The 19,069-nt window shown below is 36.2% G+C and overlaps 1 protein-coding gene across 2 annotated transcripts; it reads right to left on the bottom strand.

Moving 5' to 3' along the window:
* Window positions 1-1,835: 1,835 nt before the first annotated feature.
* Window positions 1,836-16,906, bottom strand: LOC144443318 (lamin-B1-like). Of its 2 annotated transcripts, XM_078132770.1 has the most exons (10): window positions 16,437-16,906; window positions 13,361-13,643; window positions 11,994-12,164; window positions 11,583-11,708; window positions 10,995-11,215; window positions 10,028-10,235; window positions 9,140-9,364; window positions 8,778-8,849; window positions 7,127-7,171; window positions 1,836-4,694 (listed from the first exon to the last, which is right to left on the bottom strand). In XM_078132770.1, exons 1-9 carry the CDS (start codon window positions 16,805-16,807, stop codon window positions 7,133-7,135), a joined length of 1,716 nt encoding a protein of 571 aa, XP_077988896.1. In that variant the 5' UTR covers window positions 16,808-16,906; the 3' UTR covers window positions 1,836-4,694; window positions 7,127-7,132. The 2 variants fall into 2 exon arrangements, with proteins under 2 accessions (XP_077988896.1, XP_077988895.1); XM_078132769.1 differs by lacking the exon at window positions 7,127-7,171.
* Between the last annotated feature and the right edge of the window lie 2,163 nt (window positions 16,907-19,069).

Here is a 19,069-nt window from a genome sequence, read left to right as displayed (position 1 = left end):
CCATATTGTGGCAAGAATAAATATTTTCAGCCATAACTGTCAAAGTTGAATACACAGAGACTTCATTCAAGTGTCTAAACCCATTTTATTAGTGTAAAAAGCTGTCTACTTAGAATGACCTTGTCTCATTTATCAGTGTCTTGTACCTTATACCATCAGTGTCCATTTTCTCCTGCAATGTGCTCAGTTAACATCACTCTATGTTATGAATAGACAACTAATTGCTTTGTATGATGTTATAAACTTAAATAAATCTCCAAATAAGTGGAGGACCATATTTTAGGCACCAATTAACAGCCCATTAGTGTTGGGGGCTATGTCTTCAAATGTAGAAGCCTTGTTACATGAATTTTAGCAGTCACTGTGTAGGCTAATCAGACATGAATTTCATTATGTAGGTCTATGTGAATGTATTTTTATTGTTAATGTCAGGTGCCATATAAAGCTGTGAATACATTAACTGTAATATGTGTTGAGAACGTTGAACCGAGAGAAATTGGTTAATGTAGCAACTTTAATTTGTGCAGAGACCGCATTGAGTTATTATTTTGGTACTAATGATAACTTGTGCAGAGACACTTGAGAGTTAGTTATTTTGGTATCTATCATTTGTGCCCAGAGAGTAGTTAATTTGGTATTTTATCATTTGTGCTAAGGGCTGAGAGAGTGTTTGTTTCTGAGTCAATGGATTGCTGGTTAACAAGGCAATAAACAGTGAAAGAGAACTAACACAGTTTGACCTTTACTCCTAGTGATGCACCATATTCCAGTTACCCACTGCACTGGTCCACCTTGCAGTCATTTCAAAAGAAGTGCCATGAGGGTACCCAATAAAGAAAAATGGGGGCTCAAACACATGGCAGTGTATGATGCAGTCATCAAAATGTAGCTAAAACTACTAGTAATTTGTCAAAAGACAAAGCCAGTAGAATTTTTAGCTGATTGAGAAATACTGGGAAATAAGATTTTCAAAGGAGGCTTTAGTCACTGTCATAGCCTAGTGGCTGAACTATACAATTCTTTTCATCTTTGTGATAACTGGAATATGATGTCTTGAACAGAACATCAGAAAATACCATCAATAAATGTGCAAAATGACAAACACACCATGTGCTTTTCCTTCAAACTAATAATGTTCTCCTTCAGACATTCACTGTATGAAACAAGTATTTTCTCTCCCTTTAGTCATAATATACTAGTACTTGACAATGTAATACAGCTATGTCAAGCAATGCCATTGTACGATTTCTATATTTTTAACTTCATAGCTGTCTGATATTATATTCATTTAATCACCCCTGTACTTTCTTTTCAGTTTGGATTAAATGTTGTACGAGGCCATGAAGGGGAATGGCTGTGAGGCAATGGAAGATGTCTTTGTATTCAGTTTATTTGATAGTACTTTGTCCATGCCAATGATTCTCTGCAACAGCTGAGTTGTGTGGTGTGGTGTGGTGTGGTAGTGTAAACTTATCTTACCAAGCTTGAAAGAGAAGCTTTATTGAAGTCAGTTTTAAGTTGCACTGGCTACAACTGGGATGTTTTTCTGAAAACAACTTGTGAGGTACAACTTATTCGCATTATACACTTTGAGCATCACCTGTAAATATATTTTTGTAGCTGTAATCATGTTAAATCAAATCAAAGTGATTGGTGCTCTAATAAGCCAAGCTGCTGTTTAGATGGGGATCTTGCAGGACACAGGTAGACTTGTGTAGAATAATGATGTGCTTACTTGCGGAAGCTGCGATGGATTTAATATACATCAACACATATGCATAAAAATTCAGCCATATTGACAAACAATAAATCACTACACTACTTTCAGCTTAAGAAACAAAGAACTTTTATTGAATAGCAGATACAACAATGTTAGTATTCATGTTTTTGTATTGTTGTAGCCTGTCTCCATCACTGGATCTGTTATTCCGCTGCACTTATTCAATCCAGCTTGTTATGAATCACAAAGCCAGCACAGGGGACAAGCTAGTATTGTTTGGTATTATAAGTATAACCTCTACTGGACTTAAATACAAAAAGTTAAAAGAAAACATGACAAAATACTACAATAACTGTGATAAAAATATTTCAGTTAAAAACACAAGCAGCCAATAAGATGTCACACTACTATGTGTTATCCTAGTTGATTCAACCCTTTAATGACTTGGTTTCTGAAATGATATAATTACACCCTAAATATAGGGGTAAGGCTTTAAATGGTGAAGTTCCTACAACTAAATCCAGCCGTGCAAAGTTAAGAACTAAACTTGTGTGTTAAATGTGGATCGACAATTTCTATAAACACTACATTTCTCAGCTACAAAATATTGTTCAATCTGTTTTGTCGTCTTTTCATTAGCCCTTATTTCACTTAGTTTGATATTTAGTAACCTGCCCTGAACGTTGCTGTCTGGTTATTTCAAGTGTTCATGTGTGATGACTGACTGCCGTGACCTCTGCATGACCTGGAGTTTTGATTAAATTGCATCACATTATAAATCCAACTTTTTTTGTGTTCCAATTTGCCAGAATACCTCCAAGTACAGATTTACATATTTATTGCCTTCCAAAGCAAGCCAAGACATTTAAGAGATTTCAAATTCTTGTTACGATAGAAGTTTTTTCTTTATAATCTGGATGTATGTATGTCACATGGGGTTCATGAAAATGTCAAACATGAACCAAGAAATTTAGAATGCAAAGTAGTCACACCAAATCACAGACTGACGATGTGTGATTGAATATCACCATGTATGCAATCAATGTTACATAAGGAAAATGATTTGTTTCCATCTTAAAATAGAGAGCTCTGCAAGTAGAGAGGTTTTGATAACTATTCCAACGTCAAGCAAGTCAGGTGATATGACAAGGTTTGAATATAGATATAAATGTATGAAATATTATGCTACAAAGATCACAGATGTACAAACACTGCTTACAGTTACTGCAAACGTAAATCATATGATGGTACGACATCACTTCCTGTCAAGGTGGGAATGTATATATTCAATTAACATGGATTGGAGCGTCAAAACTGCACAATTTTGAACTGAAGAAACAGCTCAGGTAAGTATAATGAGGCCACATGTAAGTTATACAGATATGAAGACCATTGTATATAAAGTACTAGACATTTGTGATAAACTTTGAAGTCCGATAACATACTGACCCTTTCAGCACTGGGTCAAACTACTATGAATACAGAGTAATATGTTTGAAAGCAGTCTGTGGTTTGTGGTAGGAACACACATTAAAAGGTTGTGTTGTAAAAATATTTCTCTTTTTCGTTTTTTTAATTAAATCTTATAATATCAATAAATGCTGTTCAAATCTCACTAAGTATTAGCATAGCTTGTTTAGACTACCTGAAAGCATTGACTTCAACTCAGGTTGGGAAAAAGCCTGTCTATAAATGTAGATTCTGACTGCATATATATCAAAGCAAATTACAATTTCAAAATCCGACTTATTAAATTCAAAAAGCCCCTTCTCTCCTCCCCCATGTGTCACTATCAAAGTAGTCACCAGAACATACAATCCCACTGCCTAACTGGTTACCAATAGTTACACTAACACTATCTGATGGTTACCAACCAACGGTTACGCTGGCACTATCTGATGAATACCTATAGTTACACTGGCAATATCTTGTTGGTTACCAATGGTTACGCTGGTGCTATCTGATGGTTACCAATAGTTACACTGGGCTATCTAGTTGGTTACCAATGGTTACACTAGCACTATGTAAATGGTTACTAATAGCAACACTATCTAGCTATGTAAATGGTTACTTGCATTTACAATGACACTTTCTGTGTATTTGTTATTTCTTACAATAGCACTCCCTAACTGCGACTAATAGTTACCTTTGGCTATCTAGCTGGTTACCAATAGTTACACAAGCACTATCTGATGGTTACCAATAGTTACCCTGGCACTATCTAGCTGGTTACCAATAGTTACACTGGCACTATCTCTTTATCTGATGGTTACCAATAGTTACACAGGGCTATCTACTTGGTTACCAATAGTTACACTGGCACTATCTCTTTATCTGATGGGTACCAATAGTTACACTGGGCTCTCTACGTGGTTACCAATAGTTATGCTTGGGTTTATAACTGGTTATCAATAGTTACACTGGGCTATCTACTTGGTTACCATTAGCTACACAGGACACTATCCATACTTCTCTTGTTTAGCTTGCACGCTGATAATACTACTAAATCTAAGATTACATCAAAAAATCTAAGTGCTTCCGGTTAATAATGATTTGACGTTTACATTTTGCAATGACAAGAAAAAAGCCAAAAAAAATCATTAGACTATTAAAGTTTGAATCAAAGTTTGGCAACTTTAACAACTTGCTGTCAAAAATCTGTTTTCACCTTAAACTGACAAGGTAAAGAACATAAAATATAACTGTCAACATTTAACATTTGCAGCTACCCAACAGTTATACTAGGTACAGTTCACAATTTCTGATTATTTTATAAATTTTCATGATGTTAGTTTGCACAACTGCTAAATATAAACTACCCCCTAATAACATACCTAAAGCTCAAAAAAAGTTGAAATTGTATGATTTGATTTTAAAACACCATCCTCCACAAATGGCAAATAAATGTCCTCTTCAGATTGCATTATGTTGGTGATTACATGATGACGCATCTCTCTCTCTGTGGGGGATCACCCTGTGAACACAAGAGAAAGAATTCTGTGAGAAAAAGGAGTAACATTGGCATATATTTGCTGTTTTAAATCTCAGTACCTGCAATAACATTTGACCTCATACTAGAAGGTCAAAATAGAAAAAATAAGGTTGACTTATTCTAAGATGCTCCCATATTATTGTATGTGTAGTAGAGAGAGCAGAAATCATGTCATCGAAAAAATTGAGAAATTGGCATTTTTAGGTAGTAACATTCTACTATTTGTGTGTGTGTGTGTGTGTATCTGCATGTATGTGTGTGTGTGTGTGTATCTGCATGTATGTGTGTGTGTGTGTGTGTATGTATATCTGCATGTGTGTGTGTGTGTGTCTGTATGTATGTATGTATGTATGTATGTATGTATGTATGTTACATATCATATATGCATGTATGTATGTAAACTAATTAACTTCAAAGAAACATAGATTTAGTGTGTAGATAGTTACATTAGAGAGCATGGTATTTGTTCTAAGGAAGAATGTGCATCAGTTACTAATGTGCCAGTTTGAAAATGGAAGTTGCTCAAATCTCTCAAAACTCTGCCATATGAAATCTTGTTTCTGGTCCTTTTGACATTCTAAAGGAAATTTTGGTTCACCATCTTGTTTGTGGGAAATCGACTATCTTATTTTCCCATAACATTTGGTGGCCATTTTGGATCAAAAATTTACATTTTTACATAGTTTTGACCTCTATTTCACAAATTTGCATGATGGCCCCAGATTTTTTTTTCTTGATTTTTACTGAGAATGGTTTGAAGTTATCTTGAACAAAATAAAAGCTGAAGTCTGAAACTTTCATTTCTAAGGCACTTAATACATTGAAACAGTAATCCTCATTCTACCAGGGGGTAATTGTACACAAAAAACTTCTAGTTGGGAAATACAGGACTAACTACTGAGTTTACAGAGGAACAACGTCAGTTACTCCATGCATCCACATCAACATTATGAAATATATTCGTACATACAGCCATTCACTTCTCGTGCATAGCATCACAATTATGCCTTGCATGTCATTTATCAAACATAAGCAAGTCATGCTTTGGCACCGAAATTTCCACATATAGAAACAGCCATACAAAGACAGCCAGGTCGGCGATAAGACAATTTACAACTAGGTCATATTAGCACCATACAAGTTAGATTTGATCATCTTTTCAAAAATCAGCCGTGTCTGAGAAGAAACACTCCAAACTTTTACAAATTAGGCATAAGCCATGGTCTTATTCACAAAGAAAGCCATAAACAGCGTAAAAAAGACAGCCAAAAATTGCCATCAAACTTGTCATGCACAAGTACATTTAGGCAACAGAACACAAAAATTTAGGTGAAGTTTACTATTTCGAGACAAGTTAAGCATGTTACAGCTAGATGTATTTGGCATACACAGGATAATGCTTTAAAACTCTGTGTACAGAGCAGCCAGCCGATTTGTTACATACCAGTTAGACTACACCATGGCAGCCATATTTGTTGTCAACTTTTTGTGGGTATATATGACAAGTTGGATCATTCACATAAAATTGGCCACATATGACACATACATTTATTGCTACATAATGCCAGATTTACATGTTATGTTCCATTTGTGTACATGTTTGAACTGTATCAGTAACTGTATTTTTTGACATACACAACTTTACTTGATACGAAGACAGTCAGCCATACTAGGTTTAGCATGTTTAATGTACATAACACAGCCATTTGAAATGCATACAAGAACAGACCATACAAAGTCAGTCATATCTGTTGCATGAGAGTTTCAGTCATATAAACAGCCATTTGCAGTACATATTACAAGTTTAGGCTATATGATATACGCTGCATTGATACACACAGCTACATTTGATGTGCACAAGTTGATGGGATAGATAGCCAGTCACATTTCATGTAGCATGCACTTTGTGTAACACATGTAAATTAAATTTTGCACACATATTGCTAGATGAGGCATATTTGATAAACCATTCCACACATTGCACATTCTCAGGTATGATACAACATAGGAAACTGTTTGTCTTTCCACTTATAAAACATAGCACGGGTCTGATATGTGTACAGTCAGGCTACTATGAAAGGGTACACACAACACCATACATGTACCATAAGCAAGGTTTGATACGTGCGAGGAAAACACATATGCAGTATATATGACATCTGATATGTGCATGGTAAAACTAAATCTTGGTATGACTACACCTTGAAGTACACTGTATGCGAGTTGTCATGTGCAGTGAACACGTTCCCATGTGTACTGTATGATAAAGCTGATATCATGATGTATGCATGGTGAATACACCACCAAGTAGGTGTATGTGAGTTATGACATGTGCAGTGAACACGTCCCCATATGCCCTGTATGCAAGGTCTCACATGTGTAGAGTAGGGCAACAATGAAAAGGTTAAACACACCATTTTCTACTCACTATCCCCCGTCTCACATGGACCAGACTCGCACTGTATTGAGGAAATACAAGAAATGATGCTTATTCCCAATAGGTACGAGTAATAGTGTTGCCCAGGGACTTGGCTATCTGGTTTGAAAATGTGGGTCCACCAATATGTCAAATCAAATAACCTAGTCTCTAGGCTAGTAAAGTGTGAATTTGTAGCAACTTTGTAGCAACTACACGATACATTGTAATCTTTTGGTCTTTCAATCAGCAATGCTTGCTGAACAATTTTAAGGATGGGTTGCAATTAGCAGTACACAGGCTCTCTGACTTGCATAGCAGGGTCCATAACATAGAACTATCTTTATACCATGCACAAGTAAAGTTATTGTCTTTGAACAGAAAATATATACCCTGGTCGTTCTACATCACAACAAACCATGCCTACACATCACTTGTTCTGTGGTACTAAAAACATTAGATTTTTCATAAACTATATTTTGGGAGGTATAATTATATTATTCTTCAACTTTTTCTTCATTCAGCAAGAAATTACCCATGACCTAAGGGGGCCATGCCACTATTTGTCTAGTGACTTGTAGCGACAAGGGCCCTTAGGTCACTCATATTTTCCTAAGAAAAATATTGGGGAATAATATCTAATACCACACACTACATGACATCTACTGGTATGAATTACCCGCAACTACCATAACATAATGTACACTGACTACTGTAAGATTCTTCTGAACAAACATAACAGTCCATGACTGGTATAGCAGGCTATAAAATCAATACAACACAATATGGTAATTGTAACTTGGATGGAAAGTAGACGATCATCATAGGCATATTGGTACACTGGTATGGCATTAACAATTTCATGCACTGGCATCTATCAAAGTATTAGCATTACATGACAATTAACACATACAAGATATATACTGTGGTCAGGTCTATAACTCATACAGCCATATGTGATTAACACAACAACCAGCATAACGTATAATATGCAATTCAAAAACAGTTAAGCCATCCTGAACAACAAAAATCAAAATTGCAAAACTCAAGCAATTACTAACATGGTTGATTACAAGAACAATACAGAACATAATTTCTGCTGCAGTCTAGAATTAACGTAACTACCGACCACCAGATATGTCAAATTATTAAAAAACAGTGTAGTACTCCTTTACTCTCACCAACAATACACACCAATATGGAGACTCTCTGCCATGATATTTTAATAAAAGTTGTTTATGCACCACATGGAAGCAAGGTCTTAGAGCAAAGGATGTGATTGGGACATAGCAGATCCATTTACAATTTATTACTTACATGAGCACATAGATGGGAACATTTGTGTCTATAGTGTGATGAACATTTAACAATTCATTATGAAAATAGTCACCCACACTTGTTTGGCTTAGGCTTAGGATAAGTGTTACGATACAGAGCTGGGAAGCCAAGCTACAAGTAACGCTTTTGATTGAAAGCTGGAATTTGTTGAAATGTAGGTGTAGAGAAAGAGAAATCGTTGAACAGAGTTGACATCAAACTATAACATGCATTTTGTATAGATGTATCAGAAACTAAGTCGGACATGAAGATATAACAATATATTACAAACTATATAATAAAGTTAAAATTTGAACTAATCATGTAATAACCTGTTGGTGAAAGATGTCTTCACTGTCCACTTCATATGAAGTCTCACGAGATATGGTCCTTGTTGCTGTCACCTGAAACAAAATAAGGTATACGCCTATCAGGACATTGAGATTGTGGTAACTATGATGTCATTTCCTTCAAGGATTTCCCACAGACCCTTGCATGAAATCCCCAAAATGGCAGCAGGACTTGTTTACCAGATTTCAGAGTTTAGTATATTACCTAGATGCTATTTTATCACCAAAACTCATGTTTTAAGTTGATAGAAGTAATCAGTATATGTGTATGATGGCATAAATACATCTGACTGGACTTTTCCTTTAACATTGACATCATTATTGACACAATAAATATTACTTACATTTCCATCACTGTCAACCAAGGTTGTCTTTACATCATCACCACTACCCAAATTTTTCAATTTCCACACAAGGTCTGTTGGTGCATTTTGTGATTTTCCAGAGTCCTGAGACCACACGGTCACTGTTTTACCAGCTTTAAGGACCAATCGAGACGAAAACTTGTATGTTTTCACGTCTCCATCTTCCACTTGGCGTGTCAAATGCCATCCTCCCAAAGATTGGTCCTAAAAAACAAATATACAGCAAATGGTAAAATCAAATAATATGAATATTTCAATTCTGAATCCCTTTTTTTAAAAGCACAAGTATGGACACTGGTTCTAAACCATAACATGATGAAGTAATATACATTTGAATCTTACAATGAGTCAAGGCACCATCACATACAGCAATGATTACAAATAACAACAACATGCGTAACATTTATTGACCCAAATACGAGAAAAAATCTAATTTAAGATTTAACTAAAATGACTGATGGTCAGTGTCACACTTCAGTCTCACTCTCCGCATTCAACTTCTTAACTAATAAATATGACCACTTTTCTGCCATAATGGTTAAGTTTTCATAGAATTTGAAGAGGCATGCACATGCATCCTTTAGTGCCTGACATCTGTGCCAAGTTTGGTTGAAACTGAAGTGTCAAGAAATATGGCTGTGCATGTACATCATTGCATTCAAACATGCACAGTAATGGGTTGTTTTCTCAGCTCTGAGGAAACCCAAGGCAATGGGCAGCTCTGAAGCATGATATAAAGTGCGATTGTATTCAAATGCATACAGCTTCAGTACAAACTATGACAGAAAAACATGCCATAAAATAACTCTAACAAATTCACAGTTTATCTGGAACCAAACAGATCAAGATTCACATAATTTCATTTACCTTTTCAGTAGTATTCTGCAGTTTAATGAATGTGCCTTCGGTATCAGTTTCAGTGATTGACACAGCACCTGTAGCACTAGCCGTCTGAGTCAAGCTGGAACTTTCATCAATACGGCGACGTTTTGTACCTCGTACCTGTCTCATAGGAGTGCTACGTGATGGGGATTTTTTCTGCCTTTGTGAGCGTGGTGATGGGCTGAGATTGAGCCTACACAATACAAGTTATCACATTTGATTTACAATATTTACAATTTACAATAAACACAAACTTAATACTGCATGAGTATGTTTTCAGTTGTGTTTTTCTGTTTTGTTGAATTTTTTATAGTCAGAGAGTGGTCTACAATGTATGCTCACAGTTATCCAGTTATACAGTCTTTGAAACACATTAACACAGAATATAATAAGCACATATCATCACCAAATATAACACATTCAATGCATCTTATACCTGAAAAAGGCATGTCATCAGCCACAAATGGTTCATGTCTAAAAAGCATTAATAACAGTACATTGTGGAATTGTAACAACTACTTTTGTATGAAATAGAAACTGTACATCCTAGACTTTGGTAACATTAAATTTGAACAAAAAGAGTGTTATTCTTTGCTGAACTTTATGGAGGTTTTAAAGGCAATGTAAGAACAAGTGTCTGGGTATAGAAAAAGTTAGGCCTATGCTAGCACTCGTCTAAAAAATCCAGTCACAGCTCTGTCTATGTTAGTCCACTTATGAAACCCCTTGCTATCCCAGGTTGGTTGAAGCATATTACATAAGCGATAATAATGACTAGCTCGTTCAGGTTATATTAGAACATGGTTACGTTGATTAACCAGAACTAACACAGGTTCACGGGATTCAAACATGAGGCTTTAAAGTTTAACCTCCAACAGACCCTAAAGTCATACAATATACATTAATTAAGAAACCACTTCCATGACAACAACACTATAATCTAACACCTTACCTGCTTTCCTCTCCTTCAAGTAACTTCCTGTAAGCAGCAATTTCCATGTCCAAGGCAATCTTAACACCCATTAACTCTTGGTATTCCCTCAATTGCTGAGCCATGGATGCTCTCAACTCGTGCAATTCTCTGTCTCTATTTTTTAAAGCCTCTCCATGTGCATCTTGTTCATCTGCAAGTTGTTTTTCCAGGTCTTTAATACGACATGTCAATGCATCATTCTGAATAAAAAATACCATCAGGAAGCATTTTAAAGAACAAAACTCCAAGAAATAAAGACATTTCTTAGAAAGTTTGGGGTTCAGATCACACAACTACTAAGAAACACAAAATTTGAAACTCCACTGCACCTGAAGTGTTCTCACAGTGCTCCAGTGTTGCATCATGGGACTTAGCAGACATGCTTATGTATTGGATGAACAATTAATATTCATGATTACTAAATGCTTTTTACCTCCAAATACATAGTCATGAATATTTGTTTAAATTATAATTTATAATATCAAATTTAGAATGACCTTCCCTCAGTTCTCTTGTAAGTTGTTCATAACTTCATTAGTTACCAATATCTAGAACACAGTACTTTACCTGAGCCGTCAGTGTAGATAACTTAGAGCTTAAACTGTCAATTTTGCAACGACTACCCCTCAGTTCATCTCTGGTAGCAGTTGCATCACCCACTGTCCTCTCGATTTGAAGCTCCATCTCTGCCAACTGTTCATACCAAAGTAAAAATCAGAAAAACCAAGTTTATTCATCTTCTATTCATTGTTTCAAAATGAACTAAGAATGGATATTGCACATTTAGAATCTGGTCATACTGTTTGTATGATTTTATATTCAGCGATCACCCCACTATAGAAACGCTGTGGGGGTGCCGCCATGGGAGATCAATGAATTATTACAGAGAAATGTGTGTGGTTATTGCTGATGGTAATGTGTACATTTGCTTTTGAAATTTGAAAAGATGGATGAGAATGCGAGTGAGGACAACTATACCTTATTTGTGAATAATGTTTCGGTTTCCATTTTCATCTGTTTAGCTTGTTCTTCATATTCATCACGTAGTTCCTGCAGTCCTTCCTGCATCTTGTATTCATATTCTTCTCTGGCACGATTATCAACTTCAGTAATGCTGGTCTCTTTCTGTGTTCGGATCTCCAAGACTTCCTAGAATAGGGGTATCAAAGAGCAAAGACAAAGGTCATAATGTTGATCACAACAGCATATAGGGTTTACAGCAAGTGGAGACTTCAAAGGTAGACATCACTCATGTATTTCAATAGATAAACATGTTGAACATGTCACCGACAGGACTCTTTAGACATGTACTGCAGCCCACATATCTGTCTTAGTGTTACTCTACTAGATCAAGAAGCTGTACACCAAGTAACATGAAGTGCTTTTCGAGATGGTAAAATCAAGCGGAGAAGTCTCTGGTATGAGTCTTTTGGTACATATACTAAAGTAAGCAGTCACAGTAACGATTCAAGGGAAACGTTACCAGTGTGCCCTCTCAGCCAATTTGACGTACCACTGATACACACAATTTCTAGTGATGCACCAAGATTTGGTTTTCTCCTATTTCTTAATATGTGGTGACTCGCAAGAAACCACAGCAACAAAATTTGGTTATCATTAGAGGACACACTGTTATATCCAAAGTTGCAAAGAGTCTGGCCATGTTCACTATCACAAGCTGTTGTTTCCATCTACTTTGGGAAAACAGCAGTCTGAAGACTACCAGTCAAGTCTGTGTGGGTTAATGCCTACTGACAATAGATTACATTGGTGCAATTTACACAGGTTGTGTTCTCATGACACACTCAGACACCAGTAAACCTGGAAGTGCTGTACAGAGTACTGTCTTCATGAGAAATTCTAAATCAGTGAAGAATTTGTCTATCCTAGAAACCCACCACCAAATGATACTGCTGACTGTTGTACAGTACTACATTCCTCACTGGGATCCACTATTCACCACACCAGGTTAATCATTACAACATTACATCAGGTAATGGGAGTTACACAAAATAAACATTGTTGATGTTTGACAAACATGGTTGGTCATGGTTGTGAAGGGCTTATCTTGCCAGAATAATTTCATATAAATACAATTTTTATGTGTAGTTTCTCCTATACATATAGCCAGTAGCATATAGCTTTAGTCTAGCGGCTATGAATCATGAATATCTTCTCATGTATGGGAGAGGGGGGATATTTTGCTAATGTTTGCAATTGTGATATAACTTGTACACTGAATATGCCCGATAAAAACATTGAAAGACAAACGCTGTAACTTTTTTCAGGTTATAATATCACCAATTTCTTTTTACATCATCACAACTAAAATCCAATCTACTGACCTGTTTGTGCAATTCATCTTTGAATGCTAGTTCTTCCTTGAGACTTTGAATGGTGTTTTCTAAATCAACACGGAGTAAGGTTTCTTCTTCCAACTGTTTTTTGGAGGTTTCCAACTGCTTCTCCTTGTTTGTATAGTCTCTTTTGAGCCGGTTAAATTCCTCTTCAAAGTGGTGTTTTTCGTTCAAGGCAGTTTTCAGCTTGGATTCTTTATCAGATAAGGCGGCATCCAGACCCAATAATCTTTTGTCAGCTCCTGCAAGATCTCTCTCTGATCTTGCAAACCTAGTACGTACAAACAAAACAAATATACAATAATTACTACTTCACATGACCACACTATCAACATATCAACATTTAGCCTATAATACCTTTTAGCTATCTTTGTACAACAGAAGTATTTGTTTCACTGATAAACCATTCTGCTATGAAAATTTATGAAAACAATTTTGGTGTAAACATGGCTACTTGATTGCTTTTCAATTTCAAATAATTTCTACATGGTGTTTTTGTTTGTCTATCTCAGTGCTTACCCATACCGTGGAACAACACTGCCTGGATGGCCAGAACAAAAAACTATTAATGTTGACGAGAATTTAATTAAAGTGCAGCCGGGACTATCATAAATGCAGCTACGAAATTTTAAAACAGATAACAAATGTAGTTTTCGAGTGTTGCATTTTCCCAAAAGCTAGAAATGGAATGTGGTTTTTTATCAGTTGATGTTTCTCTATAACCTTAGCTTCAGAATGGATGCATCTAGAGTCAACTTGTCTGGGGATTTGACTATCTTCTTACCAGTCCTTGGGAGCATCACTATTACATGTTTTGTAATGTATGTACCAATATCTACCGCATACTTTTACTAGAATATCCTTGTATCATGTATATGTATCCTTATACGGGGGTGGGGGTGGCTCATTGATCTCCCAGTATCATAGAGCTAATCATTTGTTGTGTTACTGCAACCTGTGTTATCAGTAACATGTCAACAAATGATTATCCCTATGTAATTGCTGAGGGCCCACAGTACAAATTATGCAATAGGTATAGGTACATCCAAAATGTACAAAACAACCCTTTTAGCAATGTGATGCTCCAAGGACTGAGAGAGAGTCTGCCTCTCTAATTGGGCCCTGGGAGCTGGGATTTTTTAATTTGCATGTCTTACATCATACCTTAGGATCACCTTTATTCTTCTCACTGATCAAAGCTTTGTTTTGCCCAAACAAGACTGTCTGTCTTGTTTAGGTTCCTTTTGTTTTCATGGTCATGATGGGTGGACTGTGTGATAATGCGGATATGGCTTGCCAAGTGGAATTTGAATGTTAATCATGTATAAAGATTCACCATGTATGGAACCTAGAGGCAGTACCAGTGGCCAGCTCTGGTAGGGGTGTGTGGCCAGTGCTGGAAACCCCAGGTCCCATTTTAGACATATTTTGACCCAAAATTCAATACCCCTTAAACCATTACACGTTTTTAAAAGATGAAAGTTTAGACCTAAATATATTTTCCTTATGAGGCAACATTTTGGGGCAATTAATTAATTTAATGACAGTTATGAGTTGGTAAAGGACAATGGACTACATTTTAGACCAAGCAAAATGGAAACTAATACAAAGTAGATCCCATTTTAGACTCTTTAGTCCGAAAAAAACATAACCCATTTTAGACCAAACAAAGGGCGACACATACATGTACTCAAATAACTCAGGGGAGTAGCCCCCCCCTCATGGAACCTGGTTATTGATTTTGATACCATTGGTATGTTACATATTCAATATTGATTTAATGATACCATGGTGTGGAAGGACTCTTCTAATCTCAAAAGGTAGATATGCATACAAAATCATAGATGAAATGATTCTGTTGGGAAAGTGCAGCTTGAATTATCATAAATGCTTATGCATTTATTGGGTTTAAGGGAAAGAAATCAGTGTATTATGGGTCATTGGCTGTTGATGTTTTTAGGGGATCATCTTCTTGTGCTTCTGAGTGGACAAGTTAAGTATAGCCTAAGAATTGTGGGGAAATGTTGATATCAAAGAAGCTGACAAAATTATACATGTAGTTTTGTCAGTTTCTTTGATATCAACATTTTTAAATATTTTAAAAATCTGACATTTCAAAAGGATAAAATCAAAGTTTGGCCGTCATAGTGACGATTCGGAGTTACAATACATTTTACAATAGTAATATAGTATGAGAGCTATGTTTTACTGACTCTAATCTGAATCATATCCTTGTGTATAACTGACAGAGTACCCTTTAAATGTAAACTATGCAAACAGGAACCGATACATTGTAGAGTAAAGGGATAAAAGAACCCGCATAGCCACACACACGAAAGTTGGCACAATACAGCAGACTCATACTTTATGGGTTTTATGCAAATATTTATTGAACTACTTTGAAGTACGCACAACAATAACAAGTACATAAAACAACAACGAATGCTAATACAGTTTCATTGTTACTATCTCAATCACTCCACACCTAGCTGTTGAACGCGACAATCCGCAAACATAGTTAAAAGTAGTAGCGTTTTGACAAATTTAGGAATATGATATCTCACGCGGTCAATTCCACATGGCGAGCCATATCCTCATTATCACGCAGTCCATTCACCTTTCGCATTTCCCTTTCACTTTGGATTCTTCGATCCGAGAAAGTGTAGGTGGGGCAGAGGTACGCTCGTTTTTGTTAGTACACTCGTCCTACATTAATACTGCTAAATTTCACCCAAGACTAAGCTTTCAGTTAATTGACTTATTACAGAAGTGGCTATCTTTTGTTTTACCCCCAACGAAATGTTATCTTAACTGTAATACCCGCAATTAATTGTTGCCCGCTTACGCTGTGGCCCCATCGACCTTAAAAGTTCGCAGGCCCAATATGGCGACTGGCATAATGAAGCGTGGGTTCTACTAAGCATAGCGTCTGTTATAAATCGTCCAAGCCTAAACGATAAATTCAATAAAATATAGAATCCTGACATATCAAAAAGCTAACTATGTGCATAAAGTCAATGTCTGGCTAGACAAAACATAAACAAATCAATTATATTTCATTTACCTCGCCTGTAAATCTTCTGCCTGTGTTTTCCACTTGTCGTGTTCAATTTGCAGACGGGCCTTTTCCTTAGATGTGCTGTCGAGTAAACGGCGTGTGTCGGCCAACTCTGCCTCATATACAGCCTTTAGATTGGTAACTTCCCTCGTCTGTGTCTCTTCCACTCGTGTCACTTTTACAAGCAGTCGACTGTTTTCACTTTCCAACTGTTTCACCCTGTCGATGTACGCTGCAAGCCTGTCATTCAGGTCTTGAAGGGCATTTTTCTCCTGAATTCGCGAGTACCGGGTTGGACTGAGAGGAGATGTTGCACTTCGCGAGGTAGTCGTAGTGTATTCCGTTCTTGTGGTTTGCCTTCGTGACTGCGTTGCCATTATTACAGTAAATCACAAATTTACTGTATATTACCAAAAATTAGACTTGATATATGAAGTCAATGTCACCAACCGGAAACTAACAATAGCCAGGCTGAACAAGCGCGTCGCTTGTACCACGTGACAGAGCTGACCAATGAGAACCCGGTATTGGTGAATTTCCCGCGAAATGTTTAGATGTGTCACCAGTAACAAAGCTATGGCTAACAATATTTACTTTTGCAATATTGATAGTCAATAAGAAGTTGTCAGAAAAATAACATTCTTATTGTTTATGATTTTCCAACCGAAAATGTTGTAATAACGATGATTCGGAAGACACTGAATTCTTTTGCCATATTTAGATTCATACAATAGGTAAACCATTCCTTGGCATTTCATATCTTATTATCATTTGTTCACTTTTCATGTGTACATTTATTTTCCGCATATCACACTATCATGCAAAGCATATGAATAAAATATTGGAATTAGCTTTTATCTGCATACTTGTGAAAAACACCACGTTGACTTTCATGATATTTTATTGTCTGTAATTACAAGTACAATATTGTTACTTGTAAAGCTTATGTTAATTGTTATGTTTAATAGTATACGTATGACACAAACAAGGAAAAAATATACACAGAAAATATTGAAGTACTAATTTCTAATTTTTTGTTTTGTTTGATCACGAGTTCTATAAATTCTATCCCATAAGCGAAAAAAAGTATGTAAACGTAACATTGAGCACAGCTTGCACAGCTGGTCCCCTGAAATATACCGCCCTTTATCATTCCACTGGTATCGATTACATCACAGAAATGAACCCTGTAGATTAAGTAACAATATATTCATGACCATGGCTTTCGAAAATTAAATGTACATACATGACATTCATATAAAATGTCGGTTTCTTCAATATTTAAAGAAAAGCTTTGAAGCTGTATCATAACGACGATAATTTTTACAACAAAATGTAGAAGACGAATTATATTGAAAAAAAAATGTTTATTATATAATGTCAGCTTCGATACATTTAACCTTCAATATATTTTTAGACGATTTCATCCCTGAATAGTTGATAGTATTAATCAATACCAGTTTACTAAAGGTAGAAATGAGTCTGACAGGATGTTTTTCAGGCATTTGTAGTTTATTCCATGTTTCCATGTTTTCACGGTATAACTCATATAGTAATCTTATCAATACGTTTATGATGTAAATTTGTCATTTTTAGATAACATACGTTCCAAAGTTCATGAATATTTGTATGCCATTACATAACAGATTCTTTATGATTTAAACCATCATTAGTTGTATTTTATTTGCCAGTGAAAGAAGTTAACCACATACCGAAACTTTCAGGGAAAACTTATTTCAGGAGATGGAGATCTCCGATTCGTTATTCGTAATGCAAGGTTATTGTCTTTACTTGTAAACCAAGTCTGATTAAAATCTGACGTGGTGAAAGCGGCTAGATGCCTTTATTTACCTCTATAATATGTCCATCATTTTGTGTTGTTTGTTTTGTACCGAGTGATCGCTGCCTTCCCAAAAAGGGAAGGAAAGGAATGAAGAAGGCGATCACTCGGAACAAAACAAACGACACAAAACGATGGAAATAGAGGTAAATAAAGGCATCTAGCCGCTTTCACCACATCAGATTTTAATCAGATTGATGTAAACCTCGACTGACTCAATTTCAAGGGTGTGTCACTGAAAAGGGGTGATGCATGCCAGTGACTGCTTGTTTTCAATACAGATCAATAAAGTTACGGACCACTTAGTCTGGACGCCAACTGTATGAGTGGACGTTGGTAACGATACTGTATAGGAACTAGACTACAGACCACTTTATTACCCGTTGAGGCTGTAAAGCGTTTCATTATCCTGACACATGTGTACTTTAACATGTGTATTTTATTATTATACGCCTTCATAATTTCATCAAAAAGTCAATTGCGAAAAACATAATATCAAGGCCTTCAGTCAGTCTTGCTACTTATTCGTAAAGGACCAGCGTACTTCCCTCTACTGTAGGGTTCAATGCATAAATCAGACTATATATAACACCCCCAAACCACGCACTTCATTCTGCATTAGCCTCAAGGGGATAACTGAATGGCGAACATGCTGAGGCGTGGTATCATGGAATGGCCCGTCGGTATATAGCATATTTCACAATCCACAGAGCATTTCATCACAGGACATAATTGATTACAGGCTACTGCACACCTGTTGGTTTGTTGCCAGGGGGTTAAACGTTACACATAGGGATGG

This window comes from Glandiceps talaboti, chromosome 12 (assembly GCF_964340395.1).
Source record: "Glandiceps talaboti chromosome 12, keGlaTala1.1, whole genome shotgun sequence".
Lineage (NCBI taxonomy): Eukaryota > Metazoa > Hemichordata > Enteropneusta > Spengelidae > Glandiceps > Glandiceps talaboti.
The sequence above is the reverse complement of the archived record's forward strand: the minus strand, read 5'-3'. Positions and strand labels throughout refer to the sequence as shown.